At 52.0% G+C, this 27,853-nt stretch overlaps 3 protein-coding genes across 4 annotated transcripts in view; 1 reads left to right on the plus strand and 2 right to left on the minus strand.

Annotated features, from left to right (window-relative positions):
* UBE2H (ubiquitin conjugating enzyme E2 H) overlaps positions 1 to 730 on the minus strand; it is a 45,871-nt gene extending 45,141 nt beyond the window's left edge. Inside the window, exon 1 of the mRNA XM_021384250.1 lies at positions 416 to 730. Within this exon, the coding sequence (XP_021239925.1) occupies positions 416 to 468 (53 nt within the window). The 5' untranslated portion in view covers positions 469 to 730. The remainder of the gene's footprint in view (positions 1 to 415) is intronic.
* Positions 2,158 to 11,631, minus strand: ZC3HC1 (zinc finger C3HC-type containing 1). 2 transcript variants are annotated; one of them, XM_021384238.1, is made up of 10 exons: positions 11,330 to 11,631; positions 9,559 to 9,670; positions 9,228 to 9,378; positions 7,824 to 7,907; positions 7,108 to 7,235; positions 5,878 to 6,035; positions 4,959 to 5,181; positions 3,882 to 4,091; positions 3,350 to 3,547; positions 2,158 to 2,603 (listed from the first exon to the last, which is right to left on the minus strand). In XM_021384238.1, the coding sequence occupies exons 1-10, from the start codon at positions 11,449 to 11,451 to the stop codon at positions 2,535 to 2,537; spliced, it is 1,455 nt and encodes a 484-aa protein (XP_021239913.1). In that variant the 5' UTR covers positions 11,452 to 11,631; the 3' UTR covers positions 2,158 to 2,534. The 2 variants fall into 2 exon arrangements, with proteins under 2 accessions (XP_021239913.1, XP_021239912.1); XM_021384237.1 differs by having other exon boundaries at positions 3,882 to 4,094; positions 11,330 to 11,630.
* Positions 11,798 to 27,853, plus strand: KLHDC10 (kelch domain containing 10). The gene is made up of 9 exons (XM_021384241.1): positions 11,798 to 11,954; positions 20,735 to 20,956; positions 21,484 to 21,638; positions 22,206 to 22,354; positions 22,951 to 23,035; positions 24,003 to 24,069; positions 24,669 to 24,716; positions 25,327 to 25,466; positions 26,497 to 27,853. The coding sequence occupies exons 1-9, from the start codon at positions 11,849 to 11,851 to the stop codon at positions 26,704 to 26,706; spliced, it is 1,182 nt and encodes a 393-aa protein (XP_021239916.1). The 5' UTR covers positions 11,798 to 11,848; the 3' UTR covers positions 26,707 to 27,853.

The raw sequence follows: 27,853 nt of genomic DNA on the forward strand, positions 1-27,853 counted from the left end.
GCACATGGGCAAGCCCTATAGGTGGAAATATCCCCCCACATGGGAGGGCTTGGAGTGTGGGGACCCTGGTGGGGGAAGTGACAGATCCTAAAGGTGGAAAAAACCCCACCAAAATAATGGGAGGGCTCGGGGTGGAGGGAAGAGAGGGGGTGAGGCCTTCTCCTCGCTATGAGGAGGGGGGGGGGGGAGCTCTGGCTCCATGCTAAGGGGATGGGAGAGGTGGGGAGGGAAGCCTAACCCAGCGTGAGGGGTAGGCCTAAGCCTGAGGCCTCACAAAGGGACACTGCCACCGCTGGGGGGGGGACAACAGAGGGGGTCCCCAGTGCCCCCCCCACCCCCACCCCGGTGCAGGCCCCAAACCCACAACCCTGAGGGGGGGGGGGTAAAGGAGGAACGAAGGAAGAGGGAAGGATACAGCTTGACCACGTCGGTGTCCATCCGCCTCTTGCCCGGGCTGGGGGAGGACATGGTGGTCGCGGCCGCCCCCGGTGCTCCGGGCGGGCTGTCAGCGCCGCCGCCTCTATACCGTCACCGCCGAAGAGTGAATGGAACGGGGCGGGGAGAGGGGGGGGAGCCGCTGGGACCCCCCCTCGGTCGTCGCTGTCGTCGTTGTCGCCTCCTCCTCCGCCCTCTCCTGTGGTGACGGCGCCGCCGCGGCCGCCGCGCGCTCCCTCAGCGCCGCTCCGCTCTCCTCTGCCGGAGCCTCTCTCTGGCCCTCTGACGTCACTGCGAGATGACGTCACAGCCCCGCTGCGCCCCCATTGGCTGAGCGCGGCGGCGTTCCGCAGGCTCCGCCCAGCCGCGGGGGGCGATGGGAGTTGTAGTGTGTGTCAAGGGGAGGGGGGGTGGGGAGGTTGAGCTCATTGCGGGGTCACGAGTTCGAGACCGCGGTCGGTGGACTTTGGCTTTAGGCTTTGATCATGGGGACGGCACCGAAATCACCGCGAGTTCGCGGGTTCGAGACCCCGGTGGGGTACGTGGGAGGAGGGACCCTGGCGCCCCAAAATCACTGTGAAACGCCTCAACAAAAAAAACCCCAAGGGATTGTAAATGAGGGATGTGTCAGAGGGTTGAAGTGTCACCGTCGTCACGTGGGGTTTCCGGTGTGACAGAGCCAAAGCATCGCCCCATGCCTCACTTCACCCAACCGGATGGGGCAGGTGGCCCGGAGGTGACAGCGGGCGACGTGACAATGACATGAAGGGATGCTGAGTGTACCTCCACGCCCCAGGGTGGACGTCCCGCATTCCTGACCCTGACATCATCCCAAATTTACCCCAGCGCTACTTCCCCTTGAGTAAACGCAGATGAGGAACCTCAGAATGTTCCTGCAAAGAGGGAACCCCACCCCAAAACGTGGGGGTTAGGGGCTGTTTTCCTCCATCTGCTGCCCCAAAGGGCACCTCCATCCCTGAACCCACACCCTGAGTGAGCCACGCAGGGAAGAAGTTGGGGAGGAACATGGGGAGGGCCCCATTTCTGTGTGAGCTGAGATGTGGGGTGCTGGGGTCTTCCATTTCCCCTTCCTGTTCCCTGGGCAGATGGGAGCACAGAGGGGAAAAAAAAAAAAAAAAAACGAGGATTTTTTCTTTATTTCTTCCCCTTGGCGCACCATTACGGCTGAAGGCAGCTGCTGCCTTCCCAGCCAGAAAATAACCCAAAAACCACACAGCTCAGAGGCACCCCCTACCCCCAAGAGGGGACAAGAGAGAGCCTCTGCTCTGCAAAACAGCAATGACATTTCCCTGTGCTTTCACCCGCTCTTCGACAGCAGCAGACCCACAGCAATAGGGCTGCTGGGGGGGGGGGGTGGCTGTGAGGTCCAAGCCCTCCCCAAAGCCTCTTCCACATCATCCTTAAAGGATGGAGATGACAGATTGAGGTTTCCTTCCTTGGCTTCTTCTCCCTTCTTTCAGCGGGGAGATCAGCACCAAAGCTCCAAGCAGGGTTTTGCAGGGTTTTTGGCTGGCCCCAAGAAGCGTTTTGCAGGGTTTTTTTGGCTGTGTCTCAGCCTCCCTGGGTGACTTATCAGCCCAGAACAGAGGACCAGGGATGCTATCTGCTCTCGGCAGGTTGGAGGCACACCCTGACGCTTCAATTGAATCCACTTTGGGCAGCTGCCTGCCCTGCCCCCAGGAGAAAGGGCTGTAACGACTGTAAGAAATAAAAGTGAAATGTTTATTCCCACCTGGCATCGCTTTCCTATGCTGCTGGTGGCGGGTCACAGCCAGGCAGATGTCACCCTCACCAGGTGACCACGTCTCACCCCACGCATCCCCCGGTTCCAAACAAGGCTGTTGAAGCCTTGGGGAGAGAGGGGGTCCAAAGCCTCCAGCAGCAGTTTGTGAAAAGAAAGAGCTTCCAGGAAGGCAGCTGGGGATGGGGAGGGGGTCCTAGCAGGCGCTGGGGGCTGTGTTTGGCACTGGGGTGGCCCATGGCCTTTGCAGCACACAGCTGTGAAGTGGATCCGTGCCGGATGGACACGATGCCCCGTGCTGCCTGCGAGGCTGAGGTTCCTGGAGGCTGCAGCCCGTTCAGGAGGGATTGATGCTTTCCCACTGGCGGAAAATGCGGAACACTTTGCAGGATTTCACCGAAAGGCTCTGCAGGAGAAGGGAGCAAAGCAAGAGAGGTCAATGCAATGCAAAGGGACCCACAGACAGCCACCCTAAGGACTCCCCTCCAGCTCCAGGTACCCACCACCAAAGCATGCAAGGAGAAAGCCATCTGGAAATATTCTCATTGGATAGCAACAAACCAGTTAGCTCCAGTTCTTCCCTGTTCTGGGCTACTTACCAGCATGAAAATTGTAACGGATCAGCCCTTTTGGGGTCACAACTCATGCAAAATGCCTGAGATAAATGATGAAGGAGGAGTGCTCCAGCACTCCCTGCAGCTCAGCCTCAAGCAGAGTGGAGGGAAGATGGCAGGAGCACTCAGAGCAGATAACGGTGCCCTGGGGAGGGGACATGCCACCCACTCAGAGCGGGCTGCAGCCTCAGTTTTGCTCCCCTGGCTCAGCAAAGCCCCCGCTCCAACAGCCCAGGGCTGCAGAGGGCAGGACCCAGTGGTCACATCCTCAGCTGGGATGCAAAATGAAACCGGATCTTGGGCAGCACTGAGCTGCTCTGAAACACTGTTATTTATAGCAGCCCTTGAACAGATCTGTGCTCAGATGAGACCTGGCTGAGAGGCTGTCAGCACAGCCAGAGGGGAAAGCAGAGGTTCTGCAGACACACGCTTCGCCTTATCCACTCTGCTGGGTCTCATCTACCCCATAGGCTTTCAGCTTTGGGAAAGGTTGGAGCAAGCAGTGCTCGAGTGCTCGGGTTCAGGGCTGTAGGCTCACCACAGGCTCTGTCTCAGGCACTCGGTCACACTTTCTGCTGGAAAGGAGTGTGCTCAGGACCACTTGCCAGCCGGGTTCTCCTTTTGCAGGCTCCTTCTCAGGATCCTCCGGGGCTTCTCCCCTCTCCACCGCGTTGACCCAGGGACACCAGTCACGATGCTGTGAGCTGGGGTCAAAGAAACTCCTTGGAGAAGTGTCCTGGATAGCAGGGGAAAGTAACAGTGAAGGGAATCATAGAATAGCTTGGCTTGGAAGGGACCTTAAAGATCATCTAGTTCCAACTCCAGTGCTGTGGACAGAGCTGCCAACCACTAGATCAGGTTGCCCAGAGCCCCATCCAGCCTGACCTTGAGCACCTCCAATGACAGCATGCTTTAAAAGAGACTCCAATGACACAATAAAACCCCCTCCATGCCCAAACCCCAGCCCAGATCTGTGCTATGAGGACAACGCTGTCCCATGGATCAGGGACGTTGCCCAGGTCTGCCTCCAGCCCACCCAGACTCTCACTGCCCGTCCCTGTGGCACTCACCGAGCTGCTGGAAGAGCAGAGCCGTGGCCGCTTGGCTCTGCGGAGGGGACTGGATGGCACCTCCATGTTGTCTCCCTGCCCCATGCTGCGGGTAATGGGGCGGCTCCTCTGCGTGGGGCTGGCGGCCTCCAGCTCGCTCCCTCGCTCCATGGGGCTGAGGGGGGGATCCGAACCCCGCGGGCGAGAGATGGATGGGGAGGGGCTCTTCTCCTGCTGCCAGTGGGGAAAAAGAACAGGTAGTTAATGGAGCTCCAGACCCAGGACATGCTGGGAAGCCTGGCAGGAAGAACCTGGGGTCCTGGTGGGCACCAAGCTGAACATGAGCTGGCAATGTGTCCTTGACACAAAGAAGTATTCTGGGCTGCATTGGGCAAAGTATTGGCCAGCAGGATGAGGGAGGGGATCCTGCCCCCCTGCAGTGCACTGGTGAGGTTGCAGGTGGAAAACTAGGGGCAGTGCTGTGCTCCCAGTACAAGGGAGACCTGGGCATACTGGAGAAGTGATGAAAATGGTGGAGAGGTTGGAGAATCTCTGCTATGAGGAAGGGATGAAGGAGCTGGGACTGTTCAGACTGGAGAACAGGAGGCTCAGGTGTATCTCTTCATAAACCCAAAGAGAAGGTTCAAAGAAGAAGCAGCCAGGATTCTTCAATTGGTGCCCAGTGCAGTCCCAGAGGCACTGGGCACAAACTGGAGCCCAGGAGGCTCCATCTGAACACTGGGTGGGTGCCAAGTCCCTGGCACATGGACTCAGAGCTATGGGATCTTCTCCTTAGCAGTTTGGGGACATCTCTGGTGGACCTGCTGGGCAGGATGGAAACCAAATGGACCCAAGTTATCTCCAGCCCCAGCCAGGATGGCATTCTGCGATTCCTCTGGTCACCATCCTAAAAGGGACAGGGAGGTGCCACCCAGCTTCAACAAGGGATCAAAACCCTCTCAGCTGTCCTGCCAGCAACCGCACCACCGCAGGCATGACCCATGGATGGAGACACAGCACTGAGACGAGTCCCTTTAGACACCCCAGACTACAGCAGTCTGCATGCTCTAATAACCAGACATCAGGACCGTGCCGTACCTGCTCAGAGCCCGGTGAGATCGTGTCTTGGCTCCGCGTGAGCATCCTGCGTGGAGATGTGGGCACGGGAGGGCCGCGCTCTCCAGGTGCTGTCGAAGCAGCGTTCGGGCTCCAGGAGTCCAGCTCCGGCCCCGCAGATTCCAGTTGGTGGAAGCCCCACAGTCCCACCTTCCTCATGCAGCGAGAGCACGTGATGACTGAGAGCACAGAGCCGGACACAGCGCTACGGGGACAGAGAAAGAATGGGAAAAGGTTGGGATGAGGTTGGACCCTTCCCTAGGATCACAGCTTTCAAAGCAGATGCAGGTATTTGTCACTTTTTTCTTTGTAGCCCGACATGCTGAAGTACGTTTAAACCCATCTATAGCACTGATTTAAAACCAGCTTCTTCCTGCTCTGTGTGGTTTGCCACAGATCAGCAGCACGCTCAGCAATCAGCTGAAAGCGCCCCGAGACATCGCTGTCCCATCTTCAGCCCTTCTCTTGGAAGAGCAAAACGCCTCGGGCACAAACAGCGTGGCTGTTCTGCTCACATCACACACTTTGGGAAGCAGAAACCTTCGGGTCATGAAACTTCCCTCTTTTCCTGCAGGCCTGACAAGCCACGAGAGCATCCCCGAGCCTGACACCTCGGGGTGCTTCAACATCCAAATCACCATGGGTGACTGACAGCTCAGAGATCTCATTGCAGATCCTGACATCTCAGGGAGGCATCTATTTTAGATTGGGTAGGGGTGGGGGTTTCTGTAGGCCCATCCATTTTAACAAATAAAATAATATAAAAATAATAAAAACTGCGAAATAGGGGATGGTAAACATTTCACAAGAGACACATTTGCATCGCTCCAGCCTCTAAGAGATGTCACTGGCAAAATGAGCGGACCCTTTGGATCACACCAGGCATCACCCACGTGCTGACCTGCAGGTCCAGCCGCACAGAGCCAGGACACAGGCAGGAATGTGCACCTGCAGGATTTCTGAGGCAAACTTCATCGCTGGTTTCTCTCCCTCCGTCCCGTGCTCGAGTTCCTCCTTGATCAGCTGGAGGAGCAGGCTGATCTTCTCCTCTGTGAGGGACTGTGGGGCAGAAAAAGCCAGCAGAGCTGGAGATCAGAGGCAGCACTCCAATCCCTTTGACCCTTTTGCAGTTTGGGGCTGAATTCTGCCTCCTGTTTGGTGCCACGTCGCTCCTTTCTTACTGCAGCGCTGCCCTCGAGACTCCTAATGCTGGCAGTAGGAAAATGAGCATGGGAAAACCCATAGCGAGCTAGAGTTTCTGGTTAGAAAAGTGAGAGTGAGCAAAAAATAAATGCTTTTCATACGTTCAAGTAAGTCATTCTCCCCACATCAGGCAAGTTGGTCTGATAAAACACACCATTTCTACTCACAAACCGTGCTACATATATGGAGAGGTCCCATTTCCACCTGCCCCAAGGGCAAGATGCACGAGCCAGCACGCTCAGCCCTTTGCTCCTCTGGTTTTCACAGCTCAGCAGTGGTGAGCACAGAACATCTCTGTGCTTTCTGCCGAATGGATGAAGAGTTCCCTGGGTTCTCTGCAGCTTCTCACTGCTGAGAGCCATCTGTTTCCCAAGGAGCGTGCCCAGCGGGCCAGGCTTGGGTGCAGCAGAGCAAAGCCTGCCCAGGTCCCTGCGAGGAGGCAATCCCAGTCTACAGCCTTAGCTCCTGTCTCTCCCTTCTTTCTCCCTGAAAACGCAAGCTCTCATCTCCAGATTCATGTAGGATTCCATTTATTCATTAGTGAAGTGAGCCACAGGCTGCTGCTGCATCTCAGAGCCCCTGGAGGTAATGAATGGGAGTTCTCTTTGCCTGTGGGACCCCAAATCACTCTTGCTGGGCATGCTGCATGCTAACAAAGGTGCAGAGCTGCAGCCCACTGCTTCAGCCCTATTCTCACTGATAGCATTGTGATGGCATAAGTCAGATGTGTCAGTGCTGGGCAAGGGCTTGCACAGCAGAAACCATTCCAAACTCCTTTTAAGGTGCTTCCAGAAAGGCCAGGTGAAAACCACCTGGCAGGGAGCATCCATGGAGAAAGCCAAGGAGATGACATTAACACATGCACACATAGGGATGTCTGGCTCTGTCACCAGGGACTTCAATGTCCCCAGTCCCCCCAAAAACTCACCATGTTTTTCATGTCCTCTGCTCTGAGGGAGGGCAGCTGCAGCTCCAGCTGGCACAGGTTCTGGAAGCGCTCCAGAAAGTCCTGGAGAAGGGCTCTGGGCTCATCCACCAGCAAAAGAGCAAAGCGATCTGGTGAAAGAAAACACAGGCTGTGGCACCAGCTTTCCCCCTCCTTGTTATCCCACAGAAAGAGAGGAAACGACCAGCAAAGGTCTCCCAGTAACAGTCTTCCAGCTTTTAAAGGAAAAGCTGAGCAGTCTCCTGTTCCTTTGCAATCACCCTTTCTAGTGCAGCACAGCTCTGAATCACAGAACTATTTAGGTTGGAAAAGACCCCGAAGATCATCATGAAAATGAAGTCCTTCACCCTTTGAGCGTCCCATGTCATTCATCCTCTCCTATCTCCTCTCAGTTATAACTCAAGCAGTATTTTAACTGCCCGGAAGGCCCAGGAAGCTAGAGAGGCAGCACCAGGTACAGCCCTGGCCCAGGATTCAAGATCTGGGGCTCAGTTACCTGTTGAGGCTGCTCAGAGCCTTCCCTATGCCACCGTTTCAACATCCTTGTGATGGGTAAAAGAGGACTGCGACGGCAGTGCCTGCACTGAGAACTTGGAGAGAATGCACACGTACAGCAAGGAGAGAGAACAACAATAGAAAGGGAGAAAGCAAAGGAATAATCCCAGAGCTGTGCATTACGTGGGCTCTATGGGACCAACCTGGGCAGGGGCTGTCTGGCCAGAAGCAGAACTTCTCATGAGCGGTGCACAAGGACTTCTTCAGCTCCACGCAGCGCTCCTTATCTGCAAGGCAAAACTCACTTGTACTCTTCTGCAGAGCCACCTCCTCGGGGAAGGGCTGGGAAAAGCAAACCAAGGGAGAGAGGAAGGCAGAAGCCTGTGCTCTTGGCAGCTGAGATCCTCCTGTTCCTGAGGCTGTAACATGCAGAGCCTGGAGCTCTTAGCTCTCCTCCAAAAGGAACTGGCAGCATCCTGCCCCTCCAGCCTCCCTGCAGGAAATCACACTCCAAAGGGAGCAGCAGCTCCGGCGAGGTTGGATCATCTGCACAACACTAAGCCAGACCACAGCAGTGCAGCCAAAACTCTGTCCTGCTCCTGGAAGCAGCAAGCATGGACTAGAGGAGCCTGTCATGCCATACGCATGCAGCAGACACAGCTCAAGCCAGCCACCAGCACAGGGACTGCTTGGCTCTTCCCAATTTTCTGTTTGCCTGAGCTGCTGCCAGTCCCTGGCTAACTCAGCTGACCCCTCTTGCTGTGGCTGGAGGAGCCACATCACGGCTGGAAATCAAGCTCCCACCTTCCACAAAAGAATGGACACTCCATTTAACTTATTCACACCTTTCAGAACCAAAGTAGTAGTATTACTATTATTATTTTAAACATTTACTCTTCTTTCCTCTCTCTGGTTTTTAGGTCTTCCCAAACCAGCACCGTGATTACTAACTAACATAGGCCAAGGTTTATTTAACAAAGATAGCCTGAACAAACAGAGGGTGTCAATATTCAGATAGAGCCCAAAGGAAATGCAAATGCAGCTCCCAGTTATGCATGATCTGCACTGCATTTGTCAGACAGTGGGGCTGCACCCTCTGCTATCTTGCAGGTAACAAGAGCTGGGACCCACAGCAGAGAGAAAATATGAGGAGATGGCACCCATTGGTAGCAGGTCAAAAAATGTCTCTGCACAGAGGGCAGACCCAGGTGAAGAAAAGTAAAGGTTTGGGCACAGACCAGCGTGGTTCAGCACAGTTAAGCCCTGCTCCTGTTCTGAAGCCATGGGGCTGAGAGGGAGGCATTTCTGCTGTACAGCACAGGAGCTGCTATTGCTCTGTGCCTGTGCAGCACAGTATCAGGACTGGCCAATGTTCTGTAGCCAGCACAGGGCAACAGGAAGGAGAGTTTTACTATTACAAATCCAAACTAGCTTAAGCAGGGCAGTGGAGGGATTTATGAATTAAATTACACAAGGTGAGCACCTGCATGTATGGACTTAGTGCCCTGCATCAAGATAAAACAGCAGAGGGTCACAGCAGCAGACCAAGCAGCCTGCAAACCCTGGCAATGGGAGCAGGGGTTTTAATGAAGCCCTGCCATACGTACACTTGTTGACGTCGAAGGTGAGCTGCAGGCTGACACAGAGGAAGGCTTGGCAGCTGGAGCACTTCAGCATGTCACATTCCACGTTGGTCCACCCGTACTTGGCACACACCAGGGGAGACAGCTCGTGGGGTTTGCCTGCCCACTTCAACGGGTGCTCGTGTTAAGGATAAAACCCAATTAATTACAGGCTGACCTGTGAGGCGTTCCTCATAGGGTGGCTTGTCCCAGGAAGAAAACCCTCAGAAAAGATGGAGCCTGTGGGGAAACCCCAGGGATGTTGACAGCAAAGCAAAGGGGGGGATGGCTGGAAATTCAGCGTCAGAAAGGATATAGTGAATGTTTCTACTCTGCTGAAATAAGCTTCTTTGCTTGTTGACTCCAAGGAGAGGGCATCAATTTGCAAAGATCCATTAGCTGATTCTGACCAGTCGGACGTGTCCTTCCTGAAAGGAACAGCGAGTCAGCAAGTGAAACATCTGTGCTGTCCTGGAAAGATTTCATGAACGTATCAAAAATGCATAGAGCACTTCTGACCACCTTGTCCTTTGGGCTTAACCTTACTGTAATCCTTTCCCCAGAAATCAGTGTCTTTGAGGGGCAGCACAAGTGCTCAGCTTTAGCGATACCCTCAAAGCTGCCCAACAACACAGTGCCCACCAGTACATCCCAGCGCTCATCCAGAACCCCCAGTACACACCACTGTCTGTTGGTGTCCCACAGAGCCCCCATGGTGGGACTTGCATGCATTTGGGGTCAGAGAACTGGTTCCTGGCCAGCTCAGCTTGTTTAGGATCTTGGCAGATCATTTGCTTCCTCCTCTGGCCCTCCCATTGTCTCCCATTGCTCACGACTGCCTCCCAGCACCTTCCTGGTGCCTCACTACATCCCAGAGTTCCCAGTCAACTCCTCCCATTGTCCCCTGTGCTTCCCAGTCCCTCCCAGTTTCCTGTTTCCCCAGCATCCCTTCCCACAAGATCCAACATGTCCTCATACCTCCTCAGCACCTCCAGTATCTCCCAGTGCATCCCAGTAGCCCCTCAGCACTCCCAGTGCTTCCCAGCTGCCTCCTCCCAGTTGCCTCATTTCCTTGCCAGTGACCTCCATATGCTTCCCAGACCCTCACAGTATCTGTTTTCCCAGTAACCCATTCCACAAGACTCAAGACCTCTCAGTATTCCCTCAGCATCCCCAGTGCCTCTCAGTTGCCCCCCTCCCATTACCCCCCATGCATCCCAGTCTATCCCAATCCCTCCCAGTGCCCTGCTTCCCCAGTACCCTTTCCCACAACAAACCCCCAAACGCCCCAGTGCTCCCTCAGCACCCCCCAGAACTCCCCCAGAGACCTTCTTGGGCCCAGTGCTTTCTTCCAACTGTCCTCTCCCAGTGTCCCCCCATGCACCCAGTCCCCCCCAGTGCCCTGCTTTTCCAGAACCGCTTCCCATAACAAATCCCAGCACCTCCTAATACCCTCTCAGCATGCCCAGTGCCTCCCAGCTGCACCCTCCCAGTGCCCCACATCACTCCCAGTCCCTTCCAGCACTCCGTTTTGTCAGTATCTTTCCCCAGAAGAAGACCCAACATCTCTTAATATCCCTTCAACATCTCCAGCACCCTGTCAGCACTCCCAGTGTTCTCAGTTACCACCCCCCAGTACCTCCCTGTGCCTTCCAGCCCCCCTCAGTGTCCTGTATCCCCAGAACCCCTTCCCATAACAAACCCCAACACCTCCCTGTGCCCCCTCAGCACCACAGTGCCTCCCCATGCTTTCCATTCCCTCTCAGCTCATCTCAGTGCCCCGTTTCCCCATCACCCCTCCCCACAACAAGACCCAACACCTCCTAATACCCCTTCAACGTCCCCAGTACTCTATCAGCACACCCAGTGCCACCCAGTTGCACCCTTCCAGTGCCCCTCCTATGCTTCCCAGGCCCTCCCACTACCCCTTCCCAGAAAACCCAACACCTCCCAGTGCCCCCTCAGCACTCCCAGTGCCCCTTCACAGCTCTCCCCCGACCCCCAGCTCCCTCCCTCGGTGCCACACGACCCAGCCCCATCCCAGGCCCCACCGCTCTCCCCGAGGCCCAGCCGCCGCTCTCCCTCACCCTTCGGGCCCGCTGCCCTCAGGAGCGATGCCCCCATCAATGAGGTCTCGGATCTGCTGCGGGGTGACGGCGGGCGGCCTACCCCGACCCCCCCCGGCCGCCTCGGCGCTGGGCGCCGCCATCTTGGTCCCTCAGCGCGGCACTGCCCAGGGGCCGGGTGGGAACACCGCGGCCGCGCACATTCGTTCCGCCGATTTCCGTTCCCCCCCTCTGAGCACTCTCCCTGCTCGGCGCTCCACTAGCTCAGCCTGCCCCATACGCGCACCAATCGATCGTTCGGCTCTCTCAGCGCCACCCCACCTCCCAACAAGCCCGCGTCTGATTGGCACCGCCCCCCACAAGCCGCTCGCTGATTGGCCAGCATAAGGTGCAGCTCCTCCCCCACTCTTTCCCCACTTCCCAACAAGCCCGCGTCTGATTGGCGAAGCTCTCAGAAGTCGCTTGCTGATTGGTTGGCGGGCAGGGCGACGCTGGGGGGGGGGAGGGGTGGGTTCTCCCTGAGGAGTAGCGGTCGAGGCCATGGCGGCGGAGGATGGTGGTCGGGAGCTGAACGACCTGCGGGGCAAGGCGGAGGAAGGGCTCCTCAACCGCTTCGTGCAGCTGCCAGGGAGGCCGCACACGGCGGGTGAGCGGCGGGCGGGCCTTGTTGGGGGCAGTGGGACTCTAGGCCCTGAAGGGCCTTGAAGGCTTCTGTGTCGCTCATCCTCAGCCTTTTGGGGTGTGGGTGTTGGGGCACTGGCAGGATGGGAGGGGTGTGGAGGGAGCTGTCGATCTTCTCAGCCCCACTATCGGCGTATTGGGGTGAGGATGTAGTGCCAATCCTCAGTACCAATTTAGGGTTATTTTTTTGGGGGGGAAGGGGAAGGTGCCAGCCCTAATTTGAGGATTTTGGGTGGTGTGGTGCTCCTCTGTGAGGATTTGGTCTTCCAGAGGGGTTTGGGTGCTGTGTAAGCTTAGCCCTGCACCCTAAGGGAAGCCCTGTTCCTTTTCCCTTATTTCCCCTCAACCCTCTGTGTGTTGGTGCACAGATGGGGCCATGGGTCCCTTCCAAGGCTCTGGGTATGGGGATCATCTCCTCCCAGCAGCCCCAAAGCGTTCAGGGAAGTGGCTGAGGTTACCCACAGTCCCACAGTTGGAGCAGTCACCCCTCCATCCCATTGCTTCTGTTGTACTGGGGCACCCCATGGTTCTGTGATGGGTCGTGGGGGACGTTCCCCACCCTTTTGAATCCCATCCCCTGCTCCCATCCCTGCAAATACATGGTGGATGTTCCCCATCCCTTCAAATCCCATCCCCTGTTCCCACCCGTGCAAATCCTGTCACCATCTATGCCTGCGTAAGAGCGAACAAGGACGCCCTCGAGCTTCATGTGAAAGTGCTGTGAATGTGCTGAGCAGCTCCACGCCTTCTATTTTTGGGCCAACTCTCAAACCTATTTCCTTCCTTCCTTCCTTCCGTGATAAGGCGGTAACACAATGGCTGGTTGTTTTCTCACTGTCAGTTCATAATCATTGGCTCGAGCAAATGTGGTAGTGCATCCTGATGAGATGGTTGCAATTTTTGGCTAAGGATCATTCCCAAACCTGGAATTCTGCCCTCTGACACCTGTACAGAGGCAGGCACTGCTGCCCTGGGGACACACAGATCCTGCTCAGCTCAGCACAGGTGCGTAAAGCCAACCTCAATGAGCTTGAAGATTACTTGCTGAAAAATTGATGGAGAATCTTCCTGGATCCATCGCTGGAGTTTTGTCCCCATCTGACACCTGTTAACGTCCTATTTACAGCGCTCCAACAGCAGCTGTTGCATAAACATTGAGATTTGGAGACAGCTTTCTTCCCCTCCTTCCATTTCCTCCAATTGGGTTTGTTTTCTTTCTTCTGAATTCTCTTTTGGACTTCCCCACCATTTAGTGCCCTAGATTCTTTCTGGAAAGCATGCTGTGTCTGTGTCTTTTTTTATTAGTAATCGTTCTGAAAGCATGCAAAGAGCAGGTAGCATGCACTAGGAGTGGATATATTCCTTCCATCCTTCTCTGCAGAGCTCTTTTGCTCCCAGTAGACCAAGTGTCATTTCAAGCGGTTGTGGGCAACCTCCTGGCTAAAACACATCACCACATAAACACCAGAGTGTGTATTTAGGTGCTGCTTTCCTCACATTCTCCTGCTGCCACTTGTTGTACAACCATGGAAAAGTTTTGTTGTTGTTGTTTTTGTTTTTTTTTTAAACTTTTGACAGCCTTTTGCCTTTTCCACCCCCTGGGAATTTAAATTGCATGGGGAAATGATGGAAAAAGGTAAGGAAAGGGCTGTCAGGAGCTGATGTCAGACTTGTGCAAAGCTGCTTTCTCCAGAGGAGTATTTCTGTTGACAGTTTGTATATAAAGACTCCTTAAAACATCTGAAATCCTATGTTGGCTATGAGAAAGGAAGGAGGTGTATTTGTTTGTAAGCTTTAGAAAGATCCAAAATGTCAAATATAGGTAGTGTGTGTTTTGTTCTCCCCACTGGAAATCTTCCTGTCCACCTGGAGAATGAATGGTCACCACTACCAATTGTAGTGTATGTATCTTTTTCAGTGTTTTCATCACACTCCTGGGGTTAAGTGGATAGAAACAATCTGGAGACCTAAATATATCTTTGCTTCTTCCATGCACAGCAGTTATACTTGTGCCTTGAGCTGTAATTTTCCCAGTGTAGCAGTCACTCTAGGTCAGGATTTGTTTTTTTGTGCGTGCAGGGAGGTTCAACATTTCTAATGGGCCTTCAAAAAAAAAAAAGTTGCAGAAAATTAAAGAAAACACCAAATTCCCAGAACCCATTGGTGTCACTTAAAGCAGTTTGTGTGAAGAGCACTGTATATGTGTGATGCCTTCGTTTTCAAGAACTCCTTTCTCTATTTTAATATCTTTTTTTAAAGAAAAAGTCTAAGGAACGCTCAATTTCAGTAGTATAAACATACCACCGTCTGATATTTACATTTTCAGGGCAAACATTTCTTCTTTTGCTCTGGTTTTGCAATAAGGACAGTTGTCTCCTCTGGACTCCTCTGCTCTGAATGTCATTGAAGGAGTTCATTGTGTGAGCCGTGTCCATTCTGCTCTGCTGCTGGTGGATAATTCTCAACGTTTTTCCTTATTTTTGGCCCTGGGATGCTGTTTCATGTATTACAACGTCATCCCCATTTTGCTCATCATGGGAAATACCAGAAATCAATTGCTTTCTTCTGTGAATGCTCGAAATGCAAAAGCATGTGGAAGCAGAGAGAGACAGCCCCGTGCTGCCCATCGATCCAAGCTCTGATGGCTGCGTGTGATTTAATGGATCCTTCTCCTCCAAACTCCCAATTGGAGGCTTCAGAAGCGTGAGAGGCTGCTGGGAGGCAGAGCCTTGTGCTGCAGGCACAGCTGCTTTCTCTCCTGGGTTTTTTCCAGCTTGGGCAGCTGGAGAGGCTGAGTGCAGCTGGATGAATGACCAGATTTGAAGGCTTGTTCTCACCAACGTGTTCGTGTTGCTTGTGCTAGGAGTGGCTGACTGGAGTCCTGTGTCCAGTGCAGGGCTCCTCAGTTCCAGGCAGGCTGGGAACTGCTGGAGAAAGCCCAGTGGAGGGTCCAGAGATGGTGAGGGCCTGGAGCACCTCCTGATGGGGACAGGCTGTGAGCCCCGGGGCTGTGCAGCTGGAGGAGAGAAGGCTGAGAGTTCTGATCCATGCTTATTGATAGATAAAGGATGGGTGTCAGGAGGAGGGGGCCAGGCTTTGTTCAGTGATGCCCAGCAGCAGGACAAGGGGCAGCAGGCACAGACTGGGGCCCAGGAAGTTCCATCTGAACACGAGGAAAAACATCTTTACTGTGAGGGTGACAGAGCAGTGAAACAAGCTGCTGAGAAAGGTGGTGGAGTCTCCTTCTCTGGAGGTATTCAAAGCTGCCTGGACACTTTCCTGTCCGACCTGTTTTAGGGGGGCTTGGACTGGGGGATCTCCTTCTAACTCTACAACTCTGTGATTTTGAAACGGAATCTGCTACACGAGTTACAAACGTATTTTGTCAGGCCAGTATGAAGGAGATGAAACTGAAGGCTGGCATTGGAGTCGATATTGACTTGTCCTCTTTTCTCTCCCAGGAGCTAGCAGCTGTGCTTTGGCTTCAGCCCTCAACATGAATGTCCTTCAGAAGCCTTGCTGAAGTCACAGATGGAAAGGGAGATACTGAAACCTATTCCATATGTTGAACAGCTAGGTAGAGTACTGATAACACGTTTACGAAGCCTTAAGAAGCAGCAAAAAGGATGTGTGCAGGAACCTTAACTGTTCAGCACTGACATTTGAAAAGATGATAGCCAAAAGATGCACCGTATTCCTTAGCTTTACGTCCTTTAGTTATTTATTTTGCTTTTCCAAAACACACCCCAGATAGCTGTTGGCTATGCTCCAAGAGTAATGAAGCCTTGCTTTGCTCCATGTGCTCTGCAGGAGGGGAAGAGGAGGGCTTGATTTAAAATAGTGAGCGTAGACTTGAAATCGAGATGTGAGTCGCATGTAAAATGAAGAGGATCCATGGTTGTGTGTGCAAATGGTTCTCAGCAGTAGATGTGAATAGAGCAAATGTTCCTCTCAGAGCGAAGGGACTGTCTCTCTAGGTGCAATTCTTTAACCACAGTGGGAACTCAAGTGGATTTTCAAATGCATCTCAGGTTAGGAAATGAACGAAGCACTTGCTCGTCCTTCACATTTACAGACTTTGGCAACATTTATGGGGTAAACTTCTTTTCATAGAATCATAGAATGGCCTGGGTTGAAAAGGACCCCAAGGATCATCGAGTCTCAACCCCCCTGCTGAGTGCAGGGTCGCCAACCACTAGACCAGGCTGCCCAGAGCCACGTCCAGCCTGGCCTTGAATGCCTCCAGGGACGGGGCATCCACCACCTCCCTGGGCAACCAGTTCCAGTGCGTCACCACCCTCTGTGAAAAACTTCCTTCTAATATCTAATCTACATCTCCCCTGTCTCAGCTTAAAACCATTCCCCCTTGTCTTATCGCTATCTACCCTCACAAACAATCGTTCCCCTCCTGTTTATACGCTCCCTTCAAGTACTGGAAGGCCACAATGAGGTCTCCGCAGAGCCTTCTCTTCTCCAAACTAAACAAGCCCAGTTCCCTCAACCTTTCATCATAGCAGAGGTGCTCCACCCCTCTGCTCATCTTGGTGGCCTCCTCTGAACTCATTCCAAGAGCTCTGTGTCTTTCTTGTACTGAGGGCCCCAGGCCTGGATGCAGTACTCCAGATGGGGCCTCACAAGAGCCAAGTAGAGGGGGACCACCACCTCCCTCTCCCTGCTGCCCACTCCTCTTTTAATGCAGCCCAGAACACAGTTGGCCTTCAGGGCTGCCAGCACACACTGCTGGCTCATGTCCAGCTTCTCTTCCACCAGGACCCCCAAGTCCCTCTCTGCAGGGCTTCTCTTGAGGAGCTCTTCCCCCAGTTTGCATAAATACCTGGGATTGCCCCGGCCCAAGTGCAGCACCTTGCATTTGGCCTTGTTGAACCTCATTAGGTTCTCGTGGGCCCACTTGCCCAGCCTGTCCAGGTCCCTCTGGATGGCTTCCCTTCCCTCCAATGTATCAACTGCACCGCTCAGCTTGGTGTCATCTGCAAACTGCTGAGGGTGCACTCGATTCCATCGTCTATGTCATTGATAAAGACATTGAAGAGCACCGGTCCCAGGACTGAGCCTTGGGGGACACCACTCATGACCGGCCTCCACCCTGACACAGAACCATTTATCACTGAACCTTCTATTGCACTCCAGTTTCAGATGGGTCTCAGTCCTTGAAGACCAAAAGAACAAAGAGGCCTAACTTCTTGAAGGGCTCCTGTGGTGGGACTCTGCTGCTCTGGCTGTGCCCAAGGGTATTTTTGGCATCCCTAGCGAGCCAAGTTTAGAAACAAGGCTTCTTTGCTCCCATAGGATGTAGGAGTTACTCCTGCAGGTCGCTTTGGCTACTGCTCAGCCTTGTGGTGAGGTTGGTGTGGGGCTCTTCCCATTCTCCTTGCTGTGTACAGGTTTGTGAAGAGGTGATGGGATCCAGATCCTTCTAGAGCTGGTGAGGACAGGGAGGCAGCAACGGCTGTGGGTTTGCCACCTCAGAAGAACAGCATTGCATCACTTTGCTGGGAGTTGATGATGAGGCATTGTAGTGAAAGTAAAGAAAACTCTTAAAAACTCAAATCAAATCCTACAGAGGCTGATAGCAGAGGCAGACCTCACTCTCTGCCAAGAGTTTGACACTGATTAATACATTAATTTGTTTTTTTCTGGCAGCATAGTCACGATAAGGAACAGGACAGTTTCAAGTAGGCCCCCAAAACAAATTTGCATTCCAGTCATCCGTTGTTTATTTATGTTTCTAAGAAATGCTTTCACCTAATTAGACCTTTCCCCCTTCTTTTAAATGCAAACAAACAAACGAAGCCAGCCAGCTGGTAGCTTACAAACTGGAATAGCAGGTATTCCGCTCTGCTGGTGTGGTGATGCCAGGGTTGTTTTTTTTTTTTTTCCTGCCATCATGAAAGGGAGGATAATGAGGTGGAAAGAAAACGCCTTTGTTCTCTGGAAGTCGTCTTTGTGCTGCTGTGTTTGCAGTGCCTCTCACCTGACCCTGCTGGCGATGCAGTGGCTGCGCTGAATCACAGAGCACTTCACGGTTTGATTTTCCTCTTGTATAACTTCACGGAGCTGTTGAAATGCAGCAGAGCAATCCGGCAGGCTTGGCTCTGGATGCTGACACATGCTGGAGCACTGGGCATGCCGATAGCATTGAATCTGCTGTGTAGCTCCAGGTAATCTGCTGATTACTTGAAAGCAAGCGGGTTTTATTTTCTTCTCCAGGCTTTCTATATAGTGGTGTAGCTGTGCAGGCCTCAGAGCTGGAATCGAATAAACTTTGAGGTGTTGTCCTTCCTGTACGAGCTACATTTTGACTGGGAGTCTTGTTGGAAACCATTCAGGACCGTGACACTTTCCTCCTCTAAAATGAAGGGTTGCTTTACATTAATGACATCTCTGTTCTCTTCTCCCCAGCTCAGGGTTTTCTGAGAGGTAGGAAACGTCTCCTGCATCCATGGCTGCGCTGTGTCACCTCAGGGGCAGATACTAACACTGCCTTTTTTTCTTACTCTCCTTTTGCTCTATTAATACTCCTTGCTGCAGGGATATTCAATTAGGAATCCGCTCTTATAAAGTCAACCTGGGACATCCCAGCAGCTCCCTCTGAAGTCACTTAATGAATCACTTGGAAAGCGTGAATGTAACAGGGTGTTAACAGGTCAGTGTGCAATGACAGCCAGCAAGTTGCTGTCAGATAGCTCAGTCCAAAATTAGAACTTGCCTTGCCTTGTTCTGTCCCTGCTGCACAGTTTCAGCTTGGTTCTGTTGGTGTGGCTGCTTATTCCCTGGAAGTTTTACCATTCCCATTTCTGCCCTAAGGAAAAGGAGGTGATGAATGTTTCCTTCTCACTGCTTCTCCAAAGCAGCAACACGTTGTGCAGTGAGCTGCCAAGCAGCCTGTTTTCCAATTCCTACCCTTCCACTATAAAGCTGTATTCCATCACCAGCTTTCAAGACCTTTTCCCCACACATCTCTCTTGGTTTGGCATCTCGTGCTCCTTCTCTCCACGAAGAATTTATAGCAGGGCTGTGCTGCTTGCAGCTTGTCGTGGTGGTGGCTCTGCCTTAACCTGTGACACCTGGTTCAGCTCCCAGGCTGAGCCTGAACTCCTCTGGTTGTGCTAGCTACAGGAGGAAGTTAGCAAACCATTGGGTGTTGCCATCTTCCTGCATCAGCTGAAGTTTGCCCTTGTGTAATAGGCTCCTTGTGTGCTGCAAATGTGGGAGCAAGAACAGATCCAAAACTTGCATTAGAAGTGTTGGTACGAGACAGGAATCATCAGATAAAACACAATTAAATGGAGATGCTTCTCTCACAAAGTGTAGAGCTTGTCTGCTGAAGAAATGAACCAGAATTAACTCTTCAATCCATTGAACTTGTACAGACCCTTCCTTTAAAAAGACAGAACTAGAGGGATCTTATTTGAAGACTTTCTTCCCAAGTTAATTAAGGTCAATTCAAATCTGAAAGGAAGAGTTGGGTGACGGTTTAGCCCGGTGTAACACCGTACCACTTGGTTCATCGATCCATTTGTGAATGTGCACTGTGTGCTTCCGTGCTCCCAGTCTTCTCCTGGAATTCAGCTCTCCCATCTCAGTTCTTTCCAGCCCTCTTTGGAGACCTTCAGGGAAGACCCAGAAGAAAGCATGAACTAGGTGAGCTCCCTTTGGCCCAGAGCAGAATTGCTTCGTTTTCTTCCTTCTCTTTGAGTTTATTGCTTTTCTAAGTGGGGATCGCTGTGAGATGTGCTACTGGAAGGAGTCCAGATCTGTTAGAACATTGCCACAAGGTGTTTGCTTGAGCCCTGCAGAACAGCTTAATTCTGCACAAGAGTTGGAGCTTACGGCAGCAGCACACTGGGAACGTGATGAAGCACACCAGAAAACATACCACAGATCCAGAATTCAGCCTGGACCCATCATTTGTTTCACCTTTCCTGTGGGAAGGATGCTCCTTGTCTCATTTGCTATTGCTCTACACGCCTGATTCACTGCAGATAATTGTAATGAGCTGCAAGAAGCACGGTGGTCCCTAAGCGGGCACTTCGCTGGGTCCTGTTCCATCATAAAAGTCCATGAAAGAGCTGGGAGAGCAGGCGGGTGGTGCATGGGTGAGGGGATCTTGGGGGATCCACATTTTGATCTTGAAGCCTCCTGGGTTGGTTTGCAACGTTCTACGCATGTCTTGTAACTGGGTCCTTTGTTCTGAGACCCGATCATTTTCTGTTCCCTTCGTCCCATGTCTCACTGAAGCACTTCTGTCCCTGCCTCTATGCTTGAACCTTACTGAGCTCTGAATTAGAACAAGCTTGGAATTACTTTTTCATCACTTGTCAGTTAAGACTTCAGTTGCCCTCACGCAAGAATATCGCTGTTTGGGTTTTCCTGGTCTGGCTGCCACGTGTGTACTGATCTTTTGGGCTGTTCTGGTTGAGTTCTGAGCCTGAGTTCCCCGCATTCCACCTTTATTATTTTAGGGAGGTGGTGGAGGGCTCCCTTTAGGGAAGGGCTCCTTGTGCCAGCTGTCTGGCTCAGCTTGCAGGCTCAGAGATGCAGCACTCCCTCCCCGTGCTAACGCCTTTGCCTGCGAGACCTGTTTCCTTGCAGTTACACACCAGCTGCTCTTGTTGGGGGACCACCCCAGTGGGGTGTCCTGGCCCTCAGGCACAAGCTCAGCTCCTTTGCTGTTTGCCCACAGACATCTCACTGGAGCTGTTCCCTCTCCTCTTTTTGCTGCAGGCCAGAGATCTCCACCAGCCAGAAGCGGCCATCGCTGCGTGGCAGATAATGCCAATTTGTATGTGTTTGGAGGCTACAATCCTGACTACGATGAGTCTGGTGGGCCAGAGAACGAAGACTACCCGCTCTTCAGGGAGCTCTGGCGGTACAACTTTGCTACAGACACCTGGCACCAAATGGGCACTGAGGGCTACATGCCCAGGGAGCTGGCCTCCATGTCACGTACGTATGGAAATTCAATTCCTGTGCACCTAGTCCTGGAGCTATTTTCATCGGTGTCCCTGGTGGAATGCAAAACCAGACAAGAACTGGGAAATCTGGATCCCGTTTCCAACTCTTGTGCAATTAGGCCTTGAGTTTGGGAGGGGTTTTTTGATATATTTTTTTTTTCTCTGCCCTTTTGCTAGGGTTGAGGAATTAAAAACTTCAAATGCCAGAGAGAGCCTTTGGAAATTGAGCTTAATAGCTGCAAGGCCTCTGTGCTTTCAGCGGATGGATGCTCAGTGCAGTCAGACAGAGCACCCAAAAATAGATCCTGCTGTTCACTAGCCATTTTTTAAAGTAAGCCTTTGGTTGCCATGGTTTTAGCTTGCATTCTTTCTCTTTTAGAGCATTTCAGGGCCATAAATGCACAGTGTGAGTTGTAGGGCACTTGAGCAACAACCAGCACTTGCTGCCTGCTCCCTCCAGAGTTCTGTTTTACTGCATTTCACTGCAACAAGCACCTCTGCCCTGTCTGTCTCTCCTAGTTGTATTGCATGGCAACAACCTGCTTGTGTTCGGGGGCACCGGAATCCCATTTGGGGAAAGTAATGGCAACGATGTCCATGTCTGCAATGTCAAGTACAAGAGATGGGCCCTGCTCAGCTGCCGAGGAAAGAAACCCAATCGGATCTACGGCCAGGTAGGAAGCAAGGCCCCTTGTCAGACACACTGTGTGTCCTGCAGAAGGGACCAGAGCAGGAAGATCTGCGTTAGTAACCTCAATCCATAGCATCTCGAATGAGCCTGATGTCAAACACAGCACAGAAAACTAATGGGGATCAGTCATGGGATGGCTGCCAGCTGTTGTGCTCCCCAGTAATACTGGCATTGCATTTGTGGTGCAGACATTTGTAACCCACATCATTCCTCATTTAGATGTGACACCTAGGGGCAGGGAGGGGGGTCTTCCCCTTCCCAGTTCAGCCATAGTTGTCCTTTGGGAGCAGAAGCAGCTGCACCTCTTCCACCTCAGATCACAGCCTGCTCCACATTAGAGCTTTAGAATTGTGACCATGGAGCTACAGAAACCCCCCTTTATTTTGTGTATTGTCTTTGTTTTGCCCTCTGCATTCCACCTGAACACGTCATTCTGGAAGCTGTGGATAGAGCTTTGCAAGCAGTGTCTTGCTTTGGGAGGATGGGAATTCCTTCTGTTTCAGTGCTGATGCTCTGCATCCTTTCTGACTGGTTTCTCTCTGCCTTCCAGGCCATGGCCATCATCAATGGGTCTCTGTATGTGTTTGGTGGAACAACTGGTTACATTTACAGCACTGACCTGCATAAACTAGACCTCAACACCAGAGAGTGGATCCAACTGAAACCAAACAACATGTCCTGTGACATGCCAGAGGAGAGGTGAGGAGCTGGACAGCCTGGAGAGCTCTGACACTGGGAAATCACCACCTTTACTGGGACTGAGGAGCTGAGAGAGCGCTGCTAGAGCAGTGCTTTTGGCTGTGAGCCTTGCACAACCAGTGCTCCAGCAGTGTGAAATGCGGAGGGGTGTAGGGAGGGGGTGTGAGGCCTCTGCCAGGACACTGTGTGGTGCCAGAACAGAGCTAGGAACCTGAGGCGGCTGCTGAGTGGGGAAGAGGCTCCAGCTGATGCCTGTTCCTTGCCTCATTCTGTAGCAAGGCTTCAGTTGGTGACCTTCTTCGTGTGAGAAGGGAAAGAAGTATTAAGGACTGTCGTGGTGCTCTATAAACTTTTGTACTTGAGATCTGTGAGGCTCTGCTCTCAGAAACTCTCTTTCCAGCTGTTGGGGTGCTGCTTGGGTTGCTCATGAAAGCTTCCACATCTGAAAACTCCCAGCCTGGGGGTCTGATACAGCACAGCTGTGCGTGGGATGTCTGCTTAAACCACTCACCTTTGTTAGTGTCTCCAGAAAGTTTTGCTGCTGCTCGCTTGCACTAGCTTCTTGTGCTGCTAAATGTCCCCCTCTGCACCTTCAGGTACAGACATGAAATTGCACACGATGGTCAAAGGATTTATATCCTGGGAGGTGGAACTTCCTGGACAGCTTACTCCCTAGATAAGGTAAGGTGGTGAGAAACCTTCAGAGCTTGCCTGAACACATTTTCTGCAGTGAAGCATAACCAGCACAGTCACTTCATCTGTCTGGAGAGCTTGGTTGTTTTTTTTTTAAATAATGTTAATAAAAAATACATTACTGGGAGCAGATTGTTCTCCAGTTTCTGTGAAGCCTGGGGTTACCACGGGCATGGCCTGCTGACTTAGAAATGGTGAATCTGTGGTACACCATGACCACACGCACCTGCAGAATAATCTTTTATAGATCTGTTACCAAGGATTCTCATTTAAGAACTCTTGGGACGTAAATGTTGTAGCTATACCAAACCAGGAAAGGGCCAAAGAAAGGAGTTGCTTGACTTTAAGTTTGCATATTGATAACGGTCGCTCTCTTCTTGTCTTCTCCCTTAACTCTGTGTTCTAATTTCCTTTCTTGTGGTAAACATTTTTCCCCATTAAGACTGAGAGAAGGAAGAGTGAATTCGTTTTGGAGGCTGAGATAATAAATGAAGAGACTTTAAATAGCATTCCACTTCCAAGAAGTTGGAACTGTTGCAGTTAACTTTACTTTTTCTCTCTCCTTTCTCTGTGTTTTTTTTTTTTTTTTCCCCTTAGGTGCAGCATGAAGTAATTGTTTCTAAACGCTTTTGAGAACTGGAGAGTGTGGGTTTTATTGGTCCAGCTTTTAGCAAAGCAATATTCTTTTTATCCAGCTGTGGGGCTCAAATAACAAAGTCTTAGGGGAAAGCCTTACTAAGCTGGCATGTTTTGAAGGTGATTTTATACCTGCTTAGTCACTGGCCACAATCAGCTATTTTTTGTTGGGTTTTTTTTTACACTCAGTGAGAAGGTGTTATTTGTAGTGACTCCCTGTGTCTGTCTAATTTGGTCACCCTGTATCTGCGTCGTCCTTCTGGCAGAGCCAGGAGGATCTAACAGTCCCTCTCTTCTTTTTTTTTTTTTTCCCCTTCAGATCCATGCATACAACCTTGAAACCAACACCTGGGAGGAAATAGCCACAAAACCTCATGAAAAAGTCGGTGAGTCTGCAATTTCACATCCTGTAAACCAGAGAGTGGCCGGGGTATGTGAAGATGCTCTTTGCTGGCCATCTTGGAAGCCTTTCTTGTAACCTTGCGTAGACTTACACTGGCTTCAGGACCTTGCTCCTTTATTGCTTTAGCAGTGAGAACTAACCCAGCTGACGTAGTAGCTGGCACTCTGGCTTCTCTCCCTCCTGGATAGGGTGAGGTGATGGGGACTGGCTCCCATCCCAGAAGGAGGTACATGTCTCAGCTCCCTCTGAGGGAGCAGGCGCTGGTCTGCTTAGCAGTGAGACTTCCCCTGAACAGCCAGAGGTGAGAGCTGGAGTCTGTGGGGAGGAAGGTTTTGGCACATCTCATCCTTCCCTGGAGAGCAGATAGGGGCCAGACCTCCTGAAGCAGCCACGTGCTAAGTTAGAGCTGCTGTAGCTGTGAGTGCAGGAAAACAGAAGCCCTTGTAAGCAGAGGAAAAAAAAGCGATTCTTATCCATGATTCTGTGTTGAGATACAGACACCACTTGTGCAAGCACTTGGAAAGCAGCAATACTTGAGATCTCTTTTCTCATATCTGTGTTTGTTTTTTTTTTTCTCCTCAGGCTTCCCGGCAGCTAGAAGATGCCATAGCTGTGTTCAGATCAAAAATGGTAAAGTCTTCCTCTTGAAAACGGGTGTATCTTGCTGCAGCCTAGCGTTGGGAAGCCCATCCCTCCAGCCTGAGAGATGCTGGCCTCCAAAGCATTTGAGAGAACTGCAGGGCACGTGTGTCTTTTCTGAAAGAGGATTTCTGTCTTGTTAAACGTCCTTAAACTGTCCAATTGGCACCGCTCTTCATATGAGGGTGCTTGCTGTTGTAGGGCAAATTTTGTTTCTGAAAGAGACAGTGCTGTCACTCTCTGTAAGTCTGAAGTATTTTATACAACATTCGTATTCATGGAGCATTATTGCAGCGGGGTTTGCACTTCTCCCGTGGCTTCGTTGTCCTCTGAGAACGCATTTTTCCAGTCTTGATAAAGAACCCACTGCCCGTAATGGAGTGAAGAAGCAGAGCTGATCCTCCTTCTCCACATTTCCACTGAATGCTGCATGCTTCAGTGCGCTGAGCCACGGAAAAGAGCGATGCAGTGGGTTCTGTTTCTCAGGAGGTAAAACAAAGGTTGAGCCCCAAAACGGTTTCAGGAAGGTGACGACCTCAGGCACAGCACGTTCTGCAATTCCCCAAGGAACGTAAGCGCTGTGGGTTTCCTCTCTCTGCAGATGTGTTTGTGTGTGGAGGCTACAATGGAGAAGTGATTCTGGGAGATGTTTGGAAGCTGAATCTGCAGACTTTCCAGTGGGTCAAGCTCCCAGCTGCCATGCCCGAACCAGTGTATTTTCACTGCGCTGCTGTCACGCCAGTGAGTGACTCATTTCTTTCCTCTGTAGCTCAAGTTGGAGCCGTTTGTCCCGGCGCTCCCATCTTTGTGTGGGTTGCAAATAGAGCTGAGCAGATGTTACCAAGGAGGTGACCTCAGCTGGATGCAGCACCCTCAGGGAGGCTGAGAGCTGCTCTGAGGTTACTGCACTGACTTTTTGTACGCCCGCAGCTGTTTGAAGAGCTGCAGCACGCAGCGTGTTCTGCTTTCTGAAAGCAGTGATGTGGGATTTCAGCTTTTAAACTGCCTGAGCTCTAGCTCCAGGAAGTAACTCGGTGTGTGAACATCCATTCCTGCTTGCAGAAGGAAAAAAAAAACCAAATGCACAAGTACTCCCCCGGGTAAAACTTCTCGCCATGAACTTGGCCTACAGAGCACAGGTAGGGTTAAATAACTGGCAGACATCTAGAAAACGTAGGAACACATACAAACTGGTAAAAACATTTACCAAGAAGGAGGGAGGTGAGGGCAGGGGCAGCAGGACTGCCCTTTATTTTCCACTCTCGTTGCACTTGTGTGGTTCCTGGAGCAGGGTTCTGTTGTGGTGCTGAGCCAGCAGAGGGCACACAGCATGGCTTCTAGCTTTAAGAAAATATATTTAACTGGAATTATAGAATCACAGAATGGCTTGGGTTGGAAGGGACCCTAAGGATCATTGAGTTCCAGCCTCTCTGCCGTGGGCAAGGTTGCCAAGTACAGGTCTATAATAATCTATTCTCATTTTGCCCCACTCTTAAAATCGATTCCTGGGGTTAGAATTCACCTACCAAAACACACAGCAAAGCACTCTGAGCTAGGGGATACGTCCTTAGGAGGAGAGAAGCGTGCCCTTCAGCAGCACGACCTCTTCTCAGCTAGGAGAGGAGCCCAGGGAGCCTGGCTGTGGTGGTCACACTTCTGTTCCAGACACAGAGAAGTGGTCAAATCCTGGTTTTCATGGCAGTGTCGTCCTTCAGCGTGTGCTCGTTTGTCCTGGCCCCCATCTAACTCCTTTTCCCCCTTTCCTGCCTAGGCTGGCTGTATGTACGTACATGGAGGGGTGGTCAACATCCATGAAAACAAACGGACTGGCTCGCTGTTTAAAATGTGGTTGGTGGTACCCAGCCTGCTGGAACTGTCGTGGGAGAAGCTCCTGGAGTATTTCCCTCATCTAGCAACCCTCTCCAGATCTCAGCTTTTGCACCTCGGACTGACGCAGGGACTCGTTGAGAGGCTAAAATGAGAACACCTCACGCTTCTGCCCCAGACACACTACGTCCAGCAGCCCCCCTCCCCCCCCCCACCCCTATTTATGGATCCTGTGGTTGGTCTTGCTAAGAACACGGAGGAACCTGCTCAACGCCTTACTCAGCAACTACATCGATGCCTTTCTAGAAGTTTTTAATTTGTCGGAAATCCACTTTTTATTTATGGATCTCTCAGTTACGCCGTGAATCGGAAACACTCCGGGACTAACCCATCCCATCCATCCAGCTGTCATCAGCACATGCTTGCAACTTAATTGGGGGGGAAGGAGGGCGGAGCTTAATGAATGTCAGAGCTCATGCTTACATCTGGTGCATTCAGCTTCAAGCTGCATCTAACGAAGGACGAAACATCTGCTGGGGGTGATGCTCGCTCCCCCCTGCTGCCCAGCCAAGCTCTCCCTCTATAAAAACGAGGACTCCTGCAGCTCGAGGGCTTTGTGTGTGTTTCGTGGGCACCTTCCCACCCTCTCTGAGCTTTGGAAGACAGACAATCATCCTGCACAGCTCCTCTGGTGTAGCGAGTTGAAGTGGCCGTGGCTGTGCTCCTCACCTGGAAAGGTTTGCTTAGAAGACTGCTTAAAAGCTGCCGCTGAATGGACTACTGTGTAGTTTGCTCGAGGTGGTGAGGGTGGGGGGGGAAGGGGTTTGCTGAATTCACCAGCAGCTTGTGCCCTTGCTGTAAGGAGGGTGAATTAGGCAGAAGAGCACTCAGCAGGGGCCAGAGCTGATCCTTCCCTTCTTCTCAGCACTGGTGAGGCCACATCTGGGCAACTTTATGTCCTGTGCTGGGCCCTCAGTACAAGAGAACCACGGCAGAGTTGGGGTCCGGCTTCAGCCCAGCACAAGGAGAGAGCTGGAGCAGAAGAAGCTCAGGATATCCCAGCCTGCAGTAAACACCTACAGAGAGGTGCAAGGGGCTGGAGCCACACTCCTTCCTGCCCAGGAGACTCCCTCTGGCTGCCAGGCAGCAGTGCTGCATTGGAAGCTTGCTAGTCAGCTTCTTGTTCCTCTAGGGCTGGGGCTGTTGCAGGCAGTTTTAATCCCTTCTGGCTCAATGGAAGTACTCATCCCAGGAAATATAATGGTAAAAGGAAGAGTGAGGAAAAATTTGTTTCCTTTGGA

Source organism: Numida meleagris, chromosome 1, assembly GCF_002078875.1.
Source record: "Numida meleagris isolate 19003 breed g44 Domestic line chromosome 1, NumMel1.0, whole genome shotgun sequence".
NCBI classification, from domain to species: Eukaryota; Metazoa; Chordata; class Aves; order Galliformes; family Numididae; genus Numida; species Numida meleagris.